The 24,401-nt window shown below is 40.0% G+C and overlaps 1 protein-coding gene across 1 annotated transcript in view; it reads left to right on the top strand.

Moving 5' to 3' along the window:
• Positions 1–21,150, top strand: part of srcin1a (SRC kinase signaling inhibitor 1a) — a 79,567-nt gene extending 58,417 nt beyond the window's left edge. Inside the window, exons 17-20 of the mRNA XM_053514071.1 lie at positions 4,673–4,723; positions 4,804–5,436; positions 7,999–8,112; positions 17,669–21,150. Of these exons, the coding sequence (XP_053370046.1) occupies positions 4,673–4,723; positions 4,804–5,436; positions 7,999–8,112; positions 17,669–17,671 (801 nt within the window). The 3' untranslated portion in view covers positions 17,672–21,150. The remainder of the gene's footprint in view (positions 1–4,672; positions 4,724–4,803; positions 5,437–7,998; positions 8,113–17,668) is intronic.
• Positions 21,151–24,401: the final 3,251 nt, after the last annotated feature.

Below are 24,401 nucleotides of genomic sequence, written 5' to 3'. Positions count from 1 at the left end.
TACAGAACACTAAAGGTGTCATTTTGAAACAAATGCATAGGCTTTTTATTTTGTCCTATGGGAGGCTTTTGGCCAGTTGAGTCTGTGGTGTTGGGTTCTCCATGACACCTTGGGTCCTTGGGCCTCTTCCCAGTAGCACCTTTCAGTAATCCGTCCTTGGAGTCCGTAGATTAATTCAGTTCAATTTAATTTACATGTCGCTTTTAATTAAGGATGTCATTAAAAAGCAGCTTTAGAGAAACCAAAATGTCAGATATAAAGTTGATGAGTTGAAGAAGAGTTTTAAGATGAGATGAAAAAAAGAAGAATTATTGTTTGTTGTGGCCGCCACACCTAGATGAACTAATCGGCCAGGCCCGAATCGGTGGAGAGACAAACACACATGTACAGTATGCATGACGTGCCTGAAGGGCGCACATTCAGGTTATCCATCTAGGAACCTCTGTAGTCCAATTAGGGACTGTGGAGGCCATTGGTGACCATTGTATTTATTCCCATTTTACGACTGTGGTAGGATCAACAGTCAACATGCACACACTATGGGCAATTTAGGAATGCCAATTAGTCTAAAATTCCACGTAGAAATTACAGAGATGCCTAAGCGGCAGGTTGCCAGCACCTCCGCTTCCAGACTTCACAATCCTCATTATACTTTTGTCATAATTTTTCTTTACACTATACACAGATCTAAAAGCAAGCATTTAGTTATAACACAGATGCTGCATGCCATATAATTAGCTAAATGTTCCAGATGTATACCATACCTGCTGAGTGTTTCAGGCAGATACACACACGCACACACACACACACACATGCACGCACAAGAGCTTGAACTCGGTCAGTGTTTGTCGTCATTGGCTCCTGTACCTTAGGGGTAAATACACATTTCCACACACAGAGACACACACACACACACACACACACACACACACACACTGCGAGGCTCATTAGCATCAGCAGGCAGTGCAGACTGCTCTCTTTTGGTTGAGCGAATGTGAAGGCGAAGCTGGAGATGCCACATGTCGCACTGCTTTTGGCACACTCTCCAGGAAACTCCTGCAGAGCCCGTTATCAGGTTGCAGTAAGATTGTGCTGAACGTTTAGCAAAAACAAATGACACTTAACACGTCAGTGCGGTTCCTTGAGTAATCATGGAGTTTTTCTTGATAGTCATTTGGTTCTATATAATGCCAGGCATACATCTTTTAAGGGTTACCTATAATGCAAAAGTCACATTGTAGTGATTTTTAGACAATAACTTAAACAAGCAAGATTCTTTCTCCATTATGTGACTTCAGCTTCGTTTACACTGTTGGGTAAATGTGACCCAATCCAGATCTTTTGTTTATATGTGACACATATCCGATATGTTCTATGTCCGTGTAAACAGAAAAAAAACTTATGCATTCCGATATTTCGAGATCGGTTTCAGGCCTCCTTCATATGTGGAAATAAATCAGATATAAATCAGATATGTGCTACTGTGATTGTCGTGTAAACAGACAGATCGGATTTCCTGAGGCATTGCGTTCTGTACGTCATTAAAACTGCGACTTCTTTGCTTCGTTTAATGACATAATGTTATTCTCCGGTGGAAGCGCGTGTGGAATTATAACATCGCAGGTGACATGGAAAAGGATAAGCACCTCTCCCCACACCCTCTTTTTTAATGCTTATTAGGGCTAAATAAAATTAAGAAATCAGTATTTGGTAAATGAAGCATATGCGCAGGCTGCAATTATTTCGGGGTTTTTTTTTCTCCTCCTCCGTTTTAAAACCATGGTGACGTTTCACGAACTTTGCATATATCGCAGAGTGTCAAGCAAACTTCACCTTCGTCTATCCTGGCTAGTGTGTAGTGCAAGAACCTCCCTTTAAGTATGGGCGATTTTTCAAGTGTAAACACGTGTATCGGATATGAGTCATAGTTTAAAGAACGTGTAAACAGACGGTCAAAAAAACCAGATATAGGCAACAAATCAGAATTGGGCGTCGAGACCTGCAGTGTAAACGTAGCCATCATGTCAGGGAAACCTTCCCCCATTTTGTTGCTGTTCCATGGAGGGGCGGGGCTCAGAAGTAGCTTATTTACATAGACACTGAAACGGTGTGTTTGGAGGAGGAGTGAAATACACTCAGGAATGAAAAGTGCATTATCTGGGAGGAATTTCAGCTGGAGCATTAACATATACACACACACACACACACACACACACACACACACACCTTAAAAAAGCTCTGAGATGTGTGTTGACCTGTTAAAGAAATAGTAAAATACGGGATCTTTAAATTCTTGAATTCTTCCCCCTTGTCATGCATTTATTTCCCATGCATTAAAAAAAGTTTGCCAGTCAGAGCAAAACAGCCCCGGAGAAATGCATTCAATGTAGTAACCTTTGGGAAATTAACAGCGGCCAGTTCTGCATGTGATTGTGTCCGCCTGAGGATGTTATCATGAATTAATCACAGTTTTTGTGTTACAACAAGTAAACAGTGTGGAGGGCATTAATATGGCTGAAAGGCCTTTAAATCCTCAACTGGTTTCACTATAATGAGAAATTTTATATAAGCATGTAATTAAACTTGCTGTGTGATTCAGAAAGCATGTGTAAGCTTAGATATGACCTATGTATAAGGGTTGCCAGATCTGCATAACAAAAGATGCAAAATGGATAAAGTGTGTAAACTGTCGCATTTTGTTCAATTCTCTCTTATTAGAAGAATGCATTGCAGGTTGCCATGTATATGGTGATTAAGCCATGTGTTTAACCTAATGACTACGCAACCACCTGTAGCTGTAATACTAGACAACTGCTCCAGTCTGTTAGCTCATCTGGAGCAAATAGGGGAGTTAGTCCTGCTCTTCATTCACGAAATGATCATGTCTATACTGTACTGTAGTCTTCCACCAAAACCAAACCTAAACCAAGTATCAGCTGGGTTTAAAACTTGGAAGAGTAAAAAAAAAAAAATCTACGAGCTATGGTAAGGCTATGGGCCAAATGCTAATACTTGATGTTAGTAAAGACTGAGAACAAACTAAAACATAGACCATAAATAAGCCAACTGATTATGATGTTACAAAACAAGATTATGTAACTATTGGTGTGCGGTAAAGAGCATCCTGGGAATCAATGTCGGAAGCAAAAGTCAGGTTGGGAACAAAAGATCAGACAGGACACAAAGTGCCGTACATCCATCAATGCCGATCCTGGTTGAAGTGGCTCGGAGACCACTACACTCTTTCCCATTAACATTCGGCAAGTGTGACGCCTAATCCTTAAAAATTGTTAGATAAGTTGCGAAAGAAAGTGATGCATCTGTCTGTGTAAACTGTACACGCAATCATTCACCAACACCACTTGCACATTACAGGAACTTGGCTGGGAGTTATTGCCGCATCCCCCTTACAGTCCTGGCCTCACTTCAAGTCATTTCCACATGGAGTTCCTGAGAGGCCGGTGCTTCATACTGTACCTGAAGCAGGCAGTCTAGTCATGCCTCCAGCGTACTGTGAAAAACTAGTGGAACTAGTGGAACGCTGGGATAAGTACATAAGTGTAGCAGGGGATTATATAGAGGAATAAAGGGAGTTTTAAACTCATATGATTGACTTCTGTTATTTTGCATAATCATACATCCCGGTTTGACTTGAACGACCCTTATAGTACTTAAGGGATTGTTTTTAAAACAAGTTTAGACCATCTCTCCTTGATGGCCAACATGTTCCAGATATTAGATGATGCAACAGCTTGATTTCTGTAACCCTGTATTAGCGTTCCAGCCTGCCACAATGATCAGGATGCGTAAAATTAGCTAGAAGACGGGAACTGGTTAACTTTATTGAAAGAGAAAAAGAAAACTGCGGAAAAAAATAGAGCGTCTCGCTCAGCTTTGTATGACAACAAAAGCGTCACCGGTATCAGCTCTTTGCATCTGAACTCTACACGAAACGTTAAGTTTCATATATAAAAAGCTTCGTTGTCACCGCTCGCTATGCAAATGAAGTCATTTTTCATAGGGCAAACCAGCGCAGGGGAGCTGTCTCGCCCGATACGCCTCTGTTTATTTGAAGAGATGAAAAAGAAGTTATTGACTTGATGAATTTGCCCAAGTATAAAGTTTGACTTTTAGACCTTTTTAAAGCTGCTGAATCTGTCTCTGATGACTCACTTACTGATCAGCGAATTCATTAAAGTGCTCCTGGATGGAAATGTCAGCCCTTTGCTTTTTTTTTTTCACTCTATTTTTTGACCTTCCTTATTTCTCAAATTTCCTCTGAAGCAGTAAAGTGAGAAACACAACATTAGTTGTAGCTATGGAAGGTTTGGGGGGGGGGGTTTTGTTGCTTTTCAAATCTGGTTCCTAAGCGGATGTCTTCCTGTGAACGTAGCTGTTTCTGGGACATCTTGAGGGACACAAGGACTCTCCGGGGAAAGCTAGGAATCTGGCTTGTGTAAGGCTATGCTATGTCTCAGGCTCTTAAAACCAGACAATTAAATATTAAAGATGTGGTATTTATATCCAAACGCTTGTGCAACCAGACCCTGTTCATAAGAATTTTGCAAGACAGTGTTGACTAATACTACATCCTGTTCTTTATAACGTGTGTGTATGGAATGCCATCTTGCTGATAAAGTATGTTTTAGACTTCTGCATGTTCCCATATCAGCAGTTCACGCCGTTGCAGAAAAGTCTCCACCAACCAAACCCTGACACACTGGTAAGACAATGACTCCTGCATACTTTTTTACTACTTTAGCGATAAACAACAAGGTATAATTAATGATATCTAATTCACAGCCTCCGGATAAACCTTCCTCTTCATACGTCCCTCAGAAGGTCCTGACCGGATGTCCAGCTTCATCAATGAAACCAACCACGGCGCAGGTTTCCAACTTGGCCAAACCAACCCAGAGCCCTGAAGGTCTTAGTTACAGTAGCTACATTGTCAAGAGTCCACGTCTGTCACTATGGAAACGTGATCCATCCACCAATCAAGCACAATCTCACATATCAGATTTGGACAGGACGATAAAGGAGCTTGAGCAAGGCAGGATTACCGAATCACCTTCGCCTTTAACAGTAAAGAAACCAGCGAGGTTAGTGAAAACCGAGCTGAGGATCCAGGAATCATTTGAGATCGACGATGAGACAGAAACAAACAAAGGAGATGGAGTCCAATCCCAGGTCCAGGAGCGCAAGGAGGACATTAGACGCAGCACCTATAAGCGGCTGGACAATCTGGAAGAGACCATCCGCGAGCTGGAGCTCAGCCTGGTTGATTTTGGGCCTCCGTATTTTGAGATTCCAGATTCCAAGACATCCACCAGCATTGCTCCTGCGAGTGTATCAGGAACCAAGAGCGTACAAAGAGGAGAGATCCAGAGACCTCCAGTTCCACCTAAACCCTCCATAAGTATCGGCACTGCCAAGGTTCAGGAACACACGTAGCATTTCATACTCTCATGCACGTCTCTTTCCTTGCCCCGGTTCTGGGTACTGGTTCTCAGGTGATAAGGAGACACCTTAGCGATCCTTTTGACCCCTTTTGACCTTCCATCTTGTTTATATTCTTTTCATCACACTATCTCCTCGACGCCACGGCGATAAAACTGAACTTCATCTATCCTTTGCTTTTTATTCTTTGTACCTACAGCCATAACTGTCTGGTGATAAAAATAAACTGCTTCTCTCTCTCTTTTTTCTGCTTTTTTTCCTCTCATCTGCTGTTGAACGTTTCAAGGTTTCTTGGGTCTTTATTCCTCCTGCTTGTTACTCTTATGCGGTGACCTCCTGTCTGAGTAATGAACAACGGCGTCTAGCTTCTCTCCTATTACGAGCTAGACACCGTGAAAATCGCTTTAGTCTCTAAACACACAAATTGCGATAAACAAGTGCAATCCCGGATTAAGTTTTAATGAGCCAAGCAATTATGAAAGTTTTGGGAAAATGGCATTTTCTTGCGATTAATGTTGTCTTGCTTTAGGTCCTTAAATACTTCATACAAATTCATGAAGGAATTTAATTAAAAGAATGACAAAGGAGGCAGCATGGCGGCTTAGTTGTTAGTACCGTCACTTCGCACCTCCGGGGTTGGGGGTTGGAATTTAAAAAAAACAATAACAAAAGCAGGGTAAGATTTTAGACATTAAGACTGGGAGTCCAGTCTATGTGAACATAAAAACATGAGGAAAAACAAACATTTTTTTCTTTTTTTGTCCTTTTCTATTTTTATATTGTCCAATGCTTAAACAAGCAAGTTAGATTTCCCCCCTATTGTGACCTCACATACCAAGAGTCCCTCCCCCTGCTCTGCCCAGCTCTATTCTCTGGGCAGCATTTTTAAGAACTCAATGGAACCTTGGATTACGAGCATAATACGTTCCGGAAGCAGGCTTGTGTTCCAAAACACTTGTAAATCAAAGCAAATTCTCCCATTAAAAAATAATGGAAACTCAAATTATTCATTCCGGAGCTAAAAAAATAAATACATAAATAATTAATACAAAATATAAAGTAAAAATATAACAGATTAACCTGCACTTTACTTTAAAAAAAATAATTGAATAAATCCCGACAGATAAGTGTTTCCTGTTTAAAGGCAAGAGAGAGAGAGTGTGTGTGAAGGGTCACAGTGTTAAATTACCCGCGCGCACACACATACAGTAACGACAGGCTGAAACAGAGAGGGAGAAAATGGATCTTTAACCTCTCTAATGAGACTTTCTTTTGCTTTACACGTGCGCACACGTGTGTTATAATAAATAGTACACGCCCGCTATACACACACGAATACAAACACAAAATAAAATATGTTTTACACGCACACGTGGTCACAGTGTTAAAGTAAACAGTACACGCGTGCACGGATGTTGATTATACCAGTAAGAGACGAGCACTAACTCGTCTTGTACCCACAATTCTGCAGCGCAAGAGAGAGAAAAACCATTGGCTCAGTTCTGATCACGTGACGCCCGGCGTCAAAACAAGAAGCGCATGCGTGATACATGATACTCGGTACTCGTAAACCAAGACTTGCTAGTTTTTCAAGTCAAAATTTTATAAAAATCTTTGCTCATCTTAAAGAACACTCGCAAACCACGTTACTCGCGATCCAAGATTTCACTTTATAGCAAATAGGGCTAGGCTAGCAGGTAGCTGCTAACAGCTAACCTAGCTTTCTTCAGCTCTTAGTTACATTTTACTTATGAGACATTTTCAGTCCCTGCAGTCTGACTGACCATGAAAATATTAATAATTCATTATTATTATATACTGCCCTTGAACGACCCACAAAGGGTTAATTTAAAGCTACAGACACTGAAATGGTGTAATTGGAAAAGGAGTGAAGCAGGAATAGAAATCAAGCAGCCAGAATGCAGGGTCTGAGTTTCAGCTGGAACATTAACAGAAATGTTTTGCAGACCTTTAAAGACTTATGCAAACTTAAAATAAAAAAAGTATGATATGTGACTTTTAATATGTGACCGGCCCTTGAATGGTATTTCAATACACTCAGTACCATTACTCATTATAGTTTAACATTTAAACTATGAACTGAGATTATGCTACTCGATAATATTTAAAAGTAAATACGTCCAATTCAAGATGGTCGCGTTGTATAATTCTGTTGAGGTGATCAGGTACAGCATGTGTTGATTTTTTTTTTTTTCTAGATCTACAATTCTGAGTATTTGAGCTGAGAGAAAGAACAGACCGTTCAGAACACTCACCCGGCACTTATTACAGAGCCAAATCTGTTATTATTGTCTCTCCCTGCAGAGTGGATTATGTTCTGAAAATATTTTGTTTGTATGTGTGTGTGTGTGTGTGTGTGCGCTTGCCTTTTTGCCTGTTTTCCTTGTTATTCTGCTTTCTTCTTTAGCAATGCTTCACACTCGAATCTGCAGAAAAGCAGATCTTTAAATCAATTTTATAAAAAAATATATATATTTCTAAAACATTTTAAAAGAAATCTTACTGTCTGTGTCTCAGAACGGTGGTGGGAAGGCGATATCTCGTCTAAAGCACCTCCAGCAGAGCGGCCTGGACAAGAACAAAGTGGGCAAACAGAGAGAAGACTTCCTCAAGAGCCAGGGACAGCAGCAGGTATGCAGGACGACATTTCACCCCTGACCCTGTCCTTAACAACCGGTATCAGTCAATCAGATTAACTCTGGTTAACTAGTAGTAGTAGTGCCACCCTGATGTCCACAGCATTGAGTTATAATTTCGGCGACGATTGACAAGTGATAAAGACACCTTAAAGATTAGAACTGAGATTGTCTCAGTATTATGCAAATTCGGCCTCTGCATAAAATGATAAATTCAAAATACAGACTCGGATCGTTCCCTGGGCCAAATCTTAGATCTGAGTTTTTTTTCTATTCTTATAATTCCATTATAAAGAATATTTCATGAAATGTACGTATGCAGAGATACTGCAAAAAAAAACTGAGCTTTGGAAGATGTGAGTATAAATATATATAAGTGTGTATACAGTATAGTACATGTGTGTGTGTTGTATGTATATTTATTCAATTATTTGTTCATCTTGAGTAAGCACTTTATTCTTGCCAGAGTCATGGTGGATTTTGGAGCCTTTCTAAGGACCGCTGCAGGGAGAGCCAGGAATAAACCTGATATAAAGGAAACCTACAATAAAAATTTACTTGAGACTTAAAATGTGATGGGTCCCCAGTGCATGTCCATTTTTTGTACTGGCCGGAGCTTTAACAAGCCAACTTTCCCCCTAATGTGAGCTCATAAAATTTTTCCCCTAGTGTGACCTCATAAAATTTTCCTCCAATGTAATCACCTCTGTCCGTTCTCCGGCTCAATTCAGTTCAACTTTATCTAATTTGTATAGCGTTTTTTTACAATGGACATTGTCGCAAAAAACTCTTTACAGGAATAATATTTAAAACAAATTTTGACATTATTGAACAAGCTGGAGGCGACAGTGGCAAGGAAAAACTCCCTGAGACAACATGAGCAAGGAACCTTCAGAGGAACTGGCTATGTTTACATTACAAGCCACATTCTCCAGATCTGATGGCTCGCACCATCTGGATTAAAACGTACCATATTTGTGCAACTTCTCATTCATTTCAACCACTCAATGCAAAGCAAAAGATATGCTTGGAGTTTTGCTCTGGAAGACGGCAAGCAATTAGCTGTATTTATTGTTGTCTAGAAGGAGGAAGAAAGCAAGATATTCTCAATTCCCGCTGTCCGTTATCACCCAAACGAGTCTGGTTCCTCTCAAGGTTTCTTCCTATTGCCCTCTCAGGGGTTTGCCACTGTCGCCCTCGGCTCGCTCATCGGGGACGATCTTATCATTTTCATTCATACATATTTTCTCACACAATTCATATTCATTTGAATGATTTTCCTTTGATCCAGTAGATCAGCTTTGCGACAATAACCAAAAGCACTATATAAATAAAGTTTGATAGTTAATGAATCGAAAGGTCTTTAAATGCTTTAGCTGTTTTAGCAGCTGGTCCTAGCGCTGCCATGAGAACTGCCAGTTCTTACTGATGATGTCATCATCTTACACGAGGTAAAACGTTACATAAATTCTGATCTGAAGACCGTGTATCAGATATATATCTGATTTAGGACCACATATGAAAGTGACCCAGATCTGATCTGAACAACATCGGATTTTGTATTCAGACCCTAGAAATCAGATTGCTGTCAAATAAAAATTTTTTCTTTTTAAATCGCATTTGAGTCAATTCAAGGTGGTAATGAGAACACAGCCAAAACTGCGTTGACATTACTAACTGTTTACTGATGCAGACGTGAGTAGGGGACTGTTGATGGCGATTTCAGTCCATAAACTATTCGAGTGAATGCTGTCGTAAGCCATGACAGTTTTGAAAGCTCTAATGAGAAGTCGGGCACCGGGATGCATCAGGCAGTTGCGGAGGGCAGAAGGGGTCTGAATCACTGGATTGCCAAGACTTAGGAGTGCCAGAGAGAGAGAGAGAGAGAGAGAGATCTGATCAGAGCTTTAGCTTGTCTCATTAAATAAACCTTGAATTATTCCCTTTGAAATGGAAACCAGAACCTCCAGCACTCATCTTACCTGTATGGATGCCCACTCTGTCTCTCTCTCTCTCTCTTACATGTACAATCCATGAAGTGTTGAAGTGTGCACTCACTTGCTCTTTCATCTCAAGGTTATCTTTTCATCTAGCCCACTTTCGCCCTTCTCATCTCATCACCCTTCATCTTCTCACCGTTTGCTTTCATTCTTCTCTCGCTCTCTATAAAGCGATTATTTTATCTTTAATACCCAATTGCCACAAAATGTTTTCCCGTGCAACACGGGTAGGTGTTGCATTATAAACGTAGCCCAAAATCAAAATGAAAGAAAGGCATTTTTAAGCCACGCCTCCCATCTAAGTTTTGTTGTACCAAACTTTGTGCTGAGGAAGAAAGTGACTCAGCCTCGAGATGATGTACTTTCGCTAAATTTTATCCATAACACTGTGAGTCATACAGTGTCAGCGAGTCTCTTCGAGACGTTTGATGTTATGAGTGTGATGATTTATACATGCACTCTCTGTGATGCTAATCTGGAGGCTATAACCGTCTCGTACGCATTAGCCTGGTAGCGCTGACGCCAAAGTAAAGAAGCGATCTTCGCGTATAACTGAAAAATAACATTTAAATCTGGATTAAGTACAGATCATGAAATATTCCTTTAAGAAGTGCTTCTGATGGTGAATCGACGGGGACACGAGAGCAATTATTCTGCACTTTTCTCAGTCCTCCCAATGGCATAAAATATGATTTTCCTCCCCCTAATGACAGGAGGCTATTTAATATGACTCATATTTCCTCCACCATGTTGTCACAATGATTATTATGATGAAATTTCTTATCTCTACCGTAATTTCCGTTATGAAAATTCTCTCCAAATTGCTTCCCCCCGCGCGGTACCTCCTCACCCATTCCTATTTCCCTCCAAGCTGAACGATGCATTATTGCTCGATAACCAGGTGTTTAGTGTGGCACGTTCTCTCTGCTGCCTTGTGCCATGCACCCTGAGCCAATCCTAGATTTTTCCATTATGATTTGTTGCCTCGCGGCCCTTATCAGGTTTCTCAGTTTAAAGCGAAGTGACATTTTTCAATAAAAGCATTTAAACATGTTTCTCCAGTACAACTGGATCCACCTGATACTGTATGTTGATTATTTTTCTATAACAGCATACCTCGAAGTGTAAATCCTCCCGTCATTTCTGTAGATTATGTCCTAAGATGAATTAAATGGGCATAAATGCTTTAATGCGACGGGCTGCAAAGTGCTTAAAGATATAATTGAAATATTGTATTAACACTCGGCAGCATAGTGATGTGACAGTTAGCGCTGTGGGCTAACACCTCCAGGGTCGAGGGTTTGATTCACGCCTTGAGTTATTTGGTGCGTTTGTGCTTGGGAGGATTTCCTCAGGGTACACCAGTTTCCCCCCCTTAGTCCAAGGACATGCAGACATCTACAGATAGGACAAGCAGGTTTGGTTAAATCGCTTTCCAAATTGCTCATTGGTGCGCCCCACCTTGTGCCCAAAGTCTCCTCGCATAGCCTCCTGCAACCATGTTCACTAAAAGAGATTTAGAACAAGATAAATGAATGAATGAATTCATTCATTCATTCATTCATTAATAAATGAATGAATGCACAACCTCAGCAGCAACCTCATTTCCCCTTTCGTCTGTTCCAACCACTCAGAGTTCAGCATCAGCAGTATACAGTAATAATCACTGGCCTGATCATCTCCCATCATCTGCACCTGTTACTTACTGGATCATGCCTTAAGTTAGATGTTTGTTTGTTTTTATGCTTGAATGATTCATAGCTCACTGTGTGGCTTAAAAAACAAAGAAACATTTCCGCTAAACCTGCTCAACCACAAAAAGTCCTTCTGGAAGCCTGAAGACTACATGAAGAAAATGAGGGAAAATGGGGGAGTGGGTTAAGACTTTTGCACGATACTGTATTATTTGTTAATTCATCCTAGTGGATCAATCCAATCAATTTGGGTTTGGATTTGGAGAAGGTTTCAGAAAAGCTTGGTTTCTAGAAATAAGGTAGTCTTACATAGTGGCAGATACACAAAGCTTTGATTTCCACAGTATTTAAAACTGAAAATGATGCCACCGATTGGAGCCTTTGTGTTTCTTTACTGTCGTTTTAAACCCATAACAACTTAAAGTTTGTACCAAACGCAAAGAGCACCAAAAGGGTTGCATCAGTGTTAGGTAAAGGTATAGGGATCTTCAGCTCCAGTGCTAGAGGGCCAGTGTGATTCTTCTGCTCAGACACTGCTGATTCAACTAATCTGTTAATAACTAGGCTCAGTGAGTGTGTTTAGGTTTTATATGGTGTATTACAGACTGTGTTGGACACTGGCTGTCCAGGACTGGAGTTGAAGATGCCTTGGTGTAGGTGGACAGATAAATAATACACTGAACACATTGCTCAAGGCGCTGTAATAATTGCTGAGTACATTACACTCGCGACAAAATCCCCGAGTCGATATACAAACTGGAAAGCATTTACAGTAGATCGGACGTAGGCGTAGCGCCTGAAAAACATCCAACCTCCTGAGCGCAATACAGTAGATAGAACCATCTCTACTCAGTAGGCTAGGTTGCTTAGATGCGACATGTTGAGCGCATTGTGGGAATCAGAATCGAGACAACCTTGGGCTGTTGGGAACAAAGCAAGACGTGACGTAATGTCTGAATCGAGTGTATGAGACATAGCGTTTTTCTGTGTGCTATCCCAGGAGCAGTACGCCAAAGTTTGTGCACCCATTCCCTTTTTTTGTGGCCCTCATTATTGCATTGAACCTAACCGGTCTTTGGCATTAGCTTTCATAAAGATATTTCATTATATTGGAAACATTGTGTTGCTCAAAGATATGAAAGTGTAATGCGTTCTACAGTAAATCAAGATCGCACAGTTCCTTCTAACTCTACACACATGCAAATTCTCAAGACTTGTTGGGTCGTTAGTTTACAGCATCAGAATTAAACAATGCTGATGCTGCTGCATCTCTGAGGTTATGTTTATTGTGCTATAATTCATGCTGGCCTTTTATCTTTTTTTTTTACCTCTATAGGAAAACAGATTTTTGTTTAGTATAGGTGTAAGAACAATAAAACGCTGTGTTTGTTCTGTAATCTGCCTCATGTGTGATGATCACCAGCAACTACAACCACTTTACTCTGTCTTTCTTTATGACCTTATGGATGAGCTAGCTAAATGGAGCACGGTAAAAAAAGAAAAAGTAAACATTAGATAAATAAATGAATAAATAAAGGGTGAGTCTGCAGTGTAAAGAGATAAGAAAAGATCCGGGAAAGAAAGAGCAGGGAGATAATGAGGAAGAGTTGTTGAATAAAGCAAAACAGACTTTTTCTTTCTTTTCCACTAGCAAAAAAACAGATGCTAAAAAAGCAACGCTCACTTATAGCCAGTGGGCTAGTTTGCTAGCTAGCTCATGCTTCTTGTTTCGCTATTGGATTTTAAGCTAAAAAGTTATATTCATTAATAAAATCCTGTTTGGCACTGTACATCCTGATATCACTAACACTAATGTAGAAATTGGTTCAAACTGCAAAAGATGTTCATGTCAAACCGAGACTTGTGAAGGAATGTGTTAGACTGATTTACAATTACATAAGACCTCATGCACAGTATGTTGATGATCCTCGCCGCAGTAAAACCGCTTAAAAGAAAACTGTACCAGACATATCAAAGGAGTTCCTGGGAGGCCGGAGTTTCAGACGCGAAGCAGGCAGTCTGATCATACTGTATATCCAGTAGAACAGAAAAACTTTGTAAAACATTGGGATGAGTGCATTAGTGTAGCACAGGGTTATGTAGAAAAATTAAGAGAAAGAGAGTACTTTAATATTCATAAAGGGAAAATGTATCATTACAGCAGGCAGTTCACATATTATACAATTAACACAACTACTCTCATAACTGTGTTCTGATATTCTGTGCACAATCAATAGTCTTAGTTTGACCTCCAGAAGGAGAACTGAAGAACCATCTGTATACAGTGTTTAATCAAACAGAATTGATCATCTTAGATTATAAATACTCTTCTGCAAGTGAGACTGCACCAAAATGGCAGCGGATTAAAGACACATAAAAAGGGTATATGGGAGAAAAACTAATTGGCAGATTATATTAATTAAAAATTACAAATACATGTAGCACGAGAATTCATCATCATAAAATTTCCCAAGGGCTTGAAGGTAGTCAATGACACAAGACGCTCTAATTGAATCACTCTCTGTAAGCGGGTCCAAGGACCTGAAGCTGAGAAACAGAAGGCCCTCTTTCCTAGCACTGTTCCTGTTCTCGGGATAGAGAGCAATAAATTATAATAGTTCTAAAACTATAAGAAGATATAGAGATTTAAGAAATAAATTTGCTAAAAATTTGCTGTATTATAGATAAAAACATTATAGCGTCTTTTAGGCCTTGTTCACACGGGCATTAAAATCGAGCGTTTTTTTTTTGCGTTCGTAGCGTCCAGTGAGCGTAGATTAAGCGGCGAGTGTTTTCTACACATACTGTAGGAGTCACTGAGAGTGTTCACACGGGCTTCGGTGATGTGCGTTTGTCTGGCTGCGCATTTATACGCCATTAAAAAACGTTGCATGCAGCTTTTTCTTGGCGTTCAGAACCCAACAAACACAAGGAAACCGCTTCTAGTTAGTTTTCTGCGCGTTCATTTTTTACGCTTCGGAGGACCGGATATATCCCGGATATATAAGTCAATCAAGCGCCACTACAAAACGCAACATAAACGTCTAGGAAATTCAGAGCAAGTTCGTTTATCCAAAAACTTAACGCCCTTGTAAACAAGGCCTTACGGTCACGGGCAGTCGTCCAAGCATTTCACTGCATAGCGTACTGTGTATGACTGTGAAATTTGAATTTGAATTTTAAATTTAAATTTAGTCAACACATACAGTAGAGAGATAGAATTCCATCCAACATTAGAGTACAGAGAGCAGTGATAAGTTCCAAAAGATTTGAAACAAACTTTAAACAGTGTCCACTTTACGTACATAGACATTGACCTGAGACATTGGGGGTTGCGTAACACACCTCGGAGGACAGTGCTATCCGCTCCTTCCGCTTACGTGAGCTAACAGACACCCATGATTGTCTGTAGAGCCGTGATTGTGGTGTGAGCACTAAATGCTGTCCATCCCATCCCGCTGAGAGAGCTGAGCCAATCAGTTCTCTCCAGGCCCTCATCTGGGAATCGAACACTTTACCACTGCACCACTCCGGGGGGGGGGCAACATTTATGGTTTCTTAAGACAAATGGGAAACCATATTTTTAACGGAAATGACCATTCTGTAGATTTCGGCTGGACTGACATCAGACAGGGATGAATGGACCTCCATACTCATTCATAGATAAAAACACGAATAAATGCTGAGTTCCAGTAAATGATTTTACTTTGTGCAAAAGCGGCCTTGTCTATGTTTCTTATATTAGGGACGTTCTTTACAGCTGTCTGTCATTCATGTCACTCTTCATGTCATCTCTCTGTCTCTCTCTCGCTCGCTCACTCACTCAAGGCGCCATCTGTTTCACCTTCAGATCTAAGACTTGTACACTAATTTACCATCTGCTTAGCAAGGTGCTGAGACCAGACAAAGAAACAAGTTATGGTACATTTCTTCTTTTGAATGCAAAGATACCAATGCCACATTGTTTTCATATATACGCATGCAGGAGAAACTAATTAGGAGTCTCACGCTCATTTTACATCTTATTCATGAGAAGCGATTATGTTTATTGTAAACTGCGCAGCAAGGTGCTCAATTAAAAGTATTACTCTACTCTTACTACTATTACTATAATAATTATCATTATCACCACCATCATCATGGTAACGTGAACCTTCATGCAGTTCAAGAAGGGCAGCAAAGAAGCCACTTTTCTAAAGGAAAAACATCAGGGCAGACTTATATTCTGCAAAAGATGCAGTGATTGGATTACTAAGGACTGGGGTGAAGCATTCTGAGACCATTCATGTGTGGGGGCGCTTCTCAGCCAAGGGGGTGGACTCCTCTTTTGCCTAATAACACAGCCATGAATAAAGAATGGTACAAAAGCACAACTAAGTGGTAACTACAGTAAGTGGCTTGGTGAAATTTTGGGTTCATGGCCAGGAAACTCCCCTGATCTTAATCCAATTGAGAACTTGTGGTCATTCCTCAAGAGGCAGGTGGACAAATAAAAACCCACAAATTTTGACAAACTCCAAGCTTTGATTATGCAAGAATGGGCTGCCATCAGTCAGGATGTAATTGACAGTATGGCAGGGAGAACTGCAAAGATCTTAAAGAAGAAGGTTCAACACTGCAAATATTGACTATTTGCATAAATTTAATGTAATCTATTATCAATAAAATGAAGATTTTGTCTGTTCAGAACTGGTCAGTTCTTTTAATGCAAAACTGGCTGGACTGAATTTAATGAAACTTTGGCGGTACTTTGGTGTTTGTTTGAAGTTAAACCTGCGCCATAAATGAAATCAAAATGTCAAGTAGAAACTGTGCATACATCAAACTATGGGCGCATCTTAAATCGACTGCTAGGCAAAATTTTATTACACTTTTGCAGTACTTAAACTGCCTGAAGTTTAACCTGCACCGTCAGTGAAATCAAAATGTTGGGTAAAAGTGATGTTATGAACAGTTATGTGCCGGATTAAATAATCTACTTTAAAATAAACTACCAATAAACTAAATAAAATAAACTCAATCTAAATAAACACCTGCACCAATAGACATTAATTAGTTACGTTTAGGCATTTGGCAGACGCTCTTATCCAAGAGCGACTTACATTTTTATCTTATTACACATCTGAGCGTTAAGGGCCTTGCTCAAGGGCCCAACAGGGGCCCAACAGGGGCAACTTGGTGGTTGTGGGGTTTGAATCTGGGATCTTCCGAACCGTAGTCCAATGCCTTAACCACTGAGCTACCCCTGTAGTTAATAGTTAATATTTTCCCTACTGAAATAGCAGTGCTGAAGTGGTATAAGTGAATTTTACAAAACAAAACTTAATCTATATCTTGGTTTGAAATACGTGTTACATACTAGCAGATTAATAAAGCTCTGTACACTCGCTAGTCACATCCCCTATCTCTGCTACTTCCATCCAAGCTTCCAGGCAATGTCTCTGTTGGGTGAGAAATTTTAATTAGTTAGATGTTTGTCTTCCATTTCGAAATGCTAAAGTGTAAACAAGAATTAATTGCACATAGAAAATAAAGTTGTGAGAGGGGAACTAAAGAAACACATCAAATGATCTGGATTTAATGCTCTTTTGTGTCTTACCTAGTAGAAGTTACTCACAAATGGATTGTTGCTTTATTACTCGTCTGAACGTAGGGGTTCTATTGTATAGCACAATTCACTGTTGTTGTGCCTGCCTGGCATCCTGCATGCTCAATACTAATGAGTGTCTTCTGTTTTCATCTCTCCATCCCTCTTGTTCTCCCCACCTTCCTTTTTCATCCTCACCAACCTGCCCTTTTCTCATCCTCTCCGTGGGACGATGCTACCACATCGCTGAACTGACATCCCTGACCCCAGTGAGAAGAAACGCAACTTGTTCTGACCTGAACCCACCTCCCTCTGTCCTCTTCATCATCCTCCTTGGAGTCTCCTCGGCCATGTGTACACCTCTCTTAGTATCCCATTTCCTAGATGTGAGATGTGTATGTGAGAAAAATAGGATCCCTGACCAAAACCCTACCTATGAGCATGTGGGGTTGATCGATTACAGTGAGCAACCAACAAAGCAACCCCAATCTAACCTAATTACTTCATAAAGAAACTTCATTTTCTTCTCTCTTTCTGTCTTCTCTGCTCTGCATTTTGCCACCTGGAGTTGTTTCTGCTCCCAAGCAGCCGGGCTGCTAGCTTCTCTGGATGTCTACCTACTGGGCATTGTAATAACAACCAGGAGGATCCATTCTCTTCCACCGCGCAGACCAAAGCCCTGTTGGCCACCCTTTCATCCGAGGCCCTCCTGCTTGCCACCACCCTCAAGCATCGCCGGCTCCTCCGAGAACAGAGCACCAACTCTTCGAAACCTACCCCTTCACTCTCCAAAAGTCATTCTTCATCCTCTTCAACCTCCTCCTCCTTAGCCACAACTCCTTCCCCTGTGTCCGCTGGCTCATCCCATGACCCGAACCTGTTGATTGGCAACGCTACACTAAACAAGAAGAAAGGAAATGATGTTGCACCCCAGTTTGTTCCAGCTAACAACCACGAGTAAGGTACTGGTTTGAGGAAGAACTAAAGAACAATAGAAACACCTTGTATTCATAAAGTTTGAAAACTTATTAGTCATGTAGAATCCAGCCCAGTAACTTGGCTAAACCTTTGAGGAGTCTGGAAGAATGATGCAGGCTACAGCCCACACACAGCCTACCATCTCTCACTCATTATGGGTTTATTCTTCTCCCATCTGGATACTTCAGAACCCTAACCGTACTGCCAGTTTCGCTCAGATGGGGTTGGATCCCCTCCATGTTCCAGCCTGGCTCTCCGTCACGCCAATGGGCCAGCAAAATACCACCCACGTATGGCCAGAGAAAGGACTCTGTACCCTAAACACAGCCATCCATCTGCAAAGTATCACCTTTCACAGACCTAGTGGTGTGGTAGATTTTTTTTTTATCAAGTGTAATTAGACTGTGAACATGCGTGATCGAAGGTAGAGTTGCAATAATCCCAAAGTGAGTACAAAAGTAGTCAATGTTTTCAAAATTTTTATCATCTTAATATTAAATATGGCAGAATGTGAGGGGGGGGAAAGAACACCACAACAAAACTGTATCATCAACATGTTTAGTTCTGGGAGGGTTCCTCTGGGAGGGTAATAACAGAACAGGTAAAATACTGAACAATGATTATGCTATGATGAGGCTCTTTTAGGAAGTATGTCTTTTTTACTTTAGTTGGAGGAAACTAACCGTTGAGGAAGATTTTAAAAGTAATCAGTTACACCTTAAGAACCGTTGGTCTACCTTTGAACCGACATGTGCATTCTTGCTAGTTTGGTGAACGCAAGTAAGCGAAACTGGTGCTATCGTCTTTTTTAAGTAATGGAAATATCAATATGTAAAAGGAAAATAGTGTTTATATGGCTAATTTCAATATTTCTTCAAATTTGGCACAAAGTTACAAGTGCAACAGATGGATTCTGGGATGTAAGTTGTTTTCAGAGTAAGGAGGTTGAGAAAGTTGCAGTTGGTGTCGTTGCTTTAGAAGAGCTGCCCGAATGTCGAAAGCTTATGTGAGGCACATTAATCCATGACAGAGGTGTAGATGTAGACCCGCCGTAAAAGCACAACCAGCAAAATCTAAAGAGATATTTTTGACAACCATACTTTTTTTTTCAAGGCATGAAATACAATGATTGTGTCTGACAATCAGCACAAGATCGGCACAATTTGTTTTACCCTTGGGCACTGCCACGATGCACAATGTGAAGGTATGTTTTTTTAATATATATAGAAGGATGTAGAAAAGAAAAGCAAATAGATTTGGTGGAGGTTTTGCCATCCTTACAATCACACTGGACTATAGATTCAAAAGTTATTCTCATATTCAAGCACTTGGTTCAGACTAAGTTGATCGAAGCAATCGGAAGAAATCGGGTCAGTCCATTGGGTCAACTTGTTCCTGCTTCTCGTCACTCATTCATCCAGTGTTTGGTTTGGATTGGTGTAGCGTTTAGAGAATTTGTCCGGATCAACCTCAGAGATTCTAATGAGCAGAAAACATAAAAGGCTCAAAATGCAGCCAATGTTTAGGAATTTTGTCCAACTGAGCGTCAAAACAGGGTTTGGTAGAAGCAAGGAAAAAAAATTGGAACATTCTGTTCGTTAGGATCCACTCTGCTGTTAATCTCAGGACTCAGTAACTCTTAAATCTGAGAAAGGAGGTGGTGTCATGGACATGGTTTTCAGTCTTGCTTTCAAAGAAGTTAATAGAAAGAAAAGTAGAGTGTTAAGAGAATACGCTTTTTCTTTCTAGCTGTTTGACGTAACGAGTGTTGGAAATTGATTTGTCTCGGGGCGAAGATGAAAACAATGGCCTGCGAGTTGGGCCCGTGAGAGCAGCAGGCTGCCGGAGGAGAGATTAGCACACGTGTTTGAGTGTGTTGGTTATTTTTTTTTTTTGGTGAAAAAACCACAGCTTTGGAAGAATTTCCGTTCCACAAGAGAAATCAACTTAATTACAGGAAACAAATCTGGCTCTTCTGGCTTCAGTTCAGCCTGGCAGTAGGCGAACGCCTTTGCCATTTTTTCTGGGAAAGAAGCGAGAAACAAAGCTCTGCTCCGTGTGCAGCTTTTTCTTGAGGGAGCGAAAGAGCTCTTGATGTGTGGCCTTTAGAGAGCCTGACAGGATGAATTGAACCAACTGCATGATTGGCAGGTGGCTTTTATGTCATCTTTAAAGGCACCGGGTGATTTTGCTTCTTCACTGCCAGGCTTCGAACAAAGAAAACGCCAAAGACATCCATCCGCCCGCAGCAGATCCAAATCAGAGAGAACCTAGGTCGATTTATGATTTTTTTTTTTTTTTTTTTTTGCATTCAAAGTGTAGGCTTTTGGTTTGCTAGTTTTATATTGTTTTGCATCAATGACGTTCTCTAAAAAGACCCTAGGAGTAAAACCGTAAATCAATCAGAATGCTCACAGAACGAGGATCAATATGTAACATTTATCTGGAATGAATATAAGTCAGTTTGATCCACAAAGCATCATAATTCAGAATGCTGTACTTGAAGCTTGGCGATTTCCATAAGTGTAGCTCTGTCCATTACTGTCTGTCACCTCAACACACACACACACACCGTGTAGCACTAACGCTTAAGGTGTTAGCACCTTTAAATCATGGAGAGCCGAAGGAGGTCTCAAATCCCTAAATTCCAGACAACTAGAGAGAAAGGAAAAAAAAAATCATGTTTAAGGATATCACAATTTGCATTATGATATCTGTGATTAGCTTTAGCTTTAGCTCGTAATGAATGTAATATGTATTATGTGTGTTTTTGGTGTTTTGTTTTGTTTTAACATAGGTAATACAATTGTCCCTAAACAAATCAATGATGCAAACCTTTTTTTTTTTTTTTTTTATTTTGTTGTTGTTGTTTTCTATTAACTGTAATTGCTTTGTACAGCTTTTTTGTTTGTTTGGTTTTTTTTTTTGTTTGTTTTTTTTTATAGACGTGTAATTACAACTTTCACATCACACTACCTTTATTATTTATTCATGAGAAGGAAAAAAAAAAACATTTTATATATTGAGTTGAAAATATTGATCTAAATGTACAGTATGACTTCGATGTAATATAGAGTTGCTATCATTTTAGATGATTGTGCAATTTGCAGTTTTGTTAATACCGATTTTATATCAGTTCTTGTGTGTGAAAAACGTTAGGGAAATGTTGGGCGAATTCGAGAACAGCCGGACAAACGATAGTAGAGTCAGTGTGACTGGTGAAACTGTGAGACCGGAGATAGAGCTCTCTCTCTCTCTCTCTCTCTCTCTCTCTCTCTCCATTCTTGCCGTAACTGGGAACTGTAAAAAGGTTCGAGTTTGCGGTTTTTTTTGGTACCGAGTTCTAATTGCAAAAAAAAAAATAATAATAATAACGCGAAGAAGTGCATGTGTGTATTATCCTGCGGCGAAAGAGACTTAGTTTAAGCGTTATGTCTAGCTAACGTACGATTCCGTCCTTTCAGCTAACAAAGAGCACAGACAATATGACAGCACATGAAAAACTTGACGACGTGTACTGTAGATGATTTGAACTTTTATCCCTTTTAGGAAGCTTTTACTTGACATGTGGATGTTTGGAAAACTTGGCATCGGAAATCTAGACTAAAAAGGAAAAGATTAACAGATATTACAGTATGTAAATAAAACGCATTGTTCTTAGAGTTATATGCAAAAAAAAAACAAAAAAATTAAAAAGTTATGTCCAGGAAACAAAAAAAAAAAAGTTTTATTTAAAAAGTCGAAGTTCTAAAGTATTTATTAAATAAAAAATAATTAGCAATGCATGTATATTATAAAAGCATAAAAGCAGTCGCACGGTGCCATTGTTTAAAAAAAAATTTAAAAAAGACTAAATAAATAAATAAAGTTGTCTACATGTTTTATGAAAAAATAAGAGAGAGACTATAGAAAGGCACAGATGTAAAAACAACAACAATAATAATAATAATTATAACATGAATAATTATTTAAAAATAAAGTTTAGAGTTTAAAGTAGGAAAAAGTGACTTTTTATACTTCAGATATGTTCGTGGCGAAGGCATGTCCAGTCTTACTGTAACCTGTGGTGACGTGGTAACCAGATTTGATTGACAGTTGCCGAGTGTGTGTGTGTGTGTGTGTGTGCGTGTGCGTGTGTGTGTGTGTCACAGAAGGATTCGGCCACCGATCACGGCGTAGAGTCCGTAGCGTGGCCCTCCTTCCTCTAGAGTAGTCTGATATAACCCAACACCTCTTTAAGAAATCTAGATCTCTATATAAATAATCTATGGATGTATAAATATAGATGCCTATACTGAAGAAAAGAAGACGCTAATTTATCGGTGTGGATGCCAGCGACGAATAAATGTGAAACTAGACACATTACACCCCTGTACGAGGAGTTCGGAGAGCTGAAATTATTTTGTACATACTTGCTGTGGTGGTGGTGGTGTGTCTAATAAACTCCAGCTCTCTTCTACTACCATGTTTCCGTGCCTGATTTTTTTAAATGATTATTCTTTTTTATTATTATTATTGCATTTGTTGAGATTTTCATTTCTTTGTTTTAATTGACGCTTCACCTTGTAAACAATAATAATCCTGGATTCGTATGGATACACATTACAGTTTGGGTGCGTCCACGATTCCTGCTGTTGTCTGACAGGAGTCAAACCTGATCATTTCAAAATTATTGGCACCCTGACAAATTATTTAAAAAATTTATAATTATAAATTAAAAAAATTATTTATAGTTTTATTTGTATAGCGCTGTTACCAGTGGTCTTAAAGCAGACATTTACAATTTTATTATTATGTCGAGGGGCGTTCGAGTCAAACCGGGACTTGTGATAAAATGAATTTAAAACAATAATAATTATAATTTCATATTCGCACAGATTGGCGGCACAGTGGCTTAGTGGTTAGCAGTCTTGCCTCGCACATCCAGGTCCCGGGTTCGATTCCCGCCGCGGGGTCTGCATGCATGTTCTTCCCGTGCTCGATGGACTTCCTTTGGATACTCCGGTTTCCTCCCGCAACCCAAAGACATAAGGTTAATTGGTGTTCCAAAAAACATCTGTAGTCCGTAAAGGTCGGCTGGAAGTCCCACCACAAATGGTACCAATAATAAATCCACTGGGCTCCACGGTCACTAGTTGGACTACAAAGGTTCCTACAGTGGACGGATGGATGAATGGATCCGCACAGATTAGTAACTAATGAAGAAAGGAAAGCATTGTCTTTTTCCTTCTTTTACAAGCTATGTAAACTATCTAAATTTTTAAAAAGCTATGAATTTATACATTTACATGCATTTGATTAGACTACAGTATGTGCATTTTTGGCTCATTGGTAGGTTTCTCATCTGTCATGCAGAAGGCCCAGGTTCAATTCCCACCCAATGTTCTATGCCCAAACCCAAGCCGCTGGATGCAGTGCTGGTCCAAAGCCCAGATAAAATGGGAGGGTTGCGTCAGAAAGGGCATCTAGCATAAAACCTGTTCCAAGTTGTGTGCTGTTCCATCCTATGCTCCGCTATAGCGACTCCTCAACAGAACAGCCGAAAGACCAACAACAACATGCATTCGATTAGAATCCAGGTGCATTATTGTAGCAGGGGACTATAGAAAGAGTTTTACTCTCATGACTGTGTTCTATTATTCTGCGCAATCAAAAGTCCCGGTTTGACTTGAACGCTCCTTGTCTTGTTATATTATAATTTATACTGTATTATTTCATTATAAACTGTATTTCCTGAAGTTCCTGTAGAGGTGGTGGACACGCACAGAGGACCTTGGAGCTTCCTTCAGAACATCTCGATCACTTTTATATTCTTCTCGTTAAACGGATTTCAATCTGAGCCCATTATATTTTATACAATCATAAAGTTTTGCAGTATTATCCATTCAGTATTCACACCTCACCCCCGGTGTTTCTTTACAGTTCCTTGCAGTCTCGGTGGAGGTGAGTATGCGGCGATCTGAAACATTTACAGTTTCGGCTGACTTTAATAGCTTCGTGTGCAGTTGTTGCAAAATGTTGCTTT

The sequence above is a fragment of the Clarias gariepinus genome, chromosome 16 (assembly GCF_024256425.1).
Source record: "Clarias gariepinus isolate MV-2021 ecotype Netherlands chromosome 16, CGAR_prim_01v2, whole genome shotgun sequence".
NCBI lineage: Eukaryota > Metazoa > Chordata > Actinopteri > Siluriformes > Clariidae > Clarias > Clarias gariepinus.
This window is presented reverse-complemented; position numbering and strand designations above follow the sequence as displayed.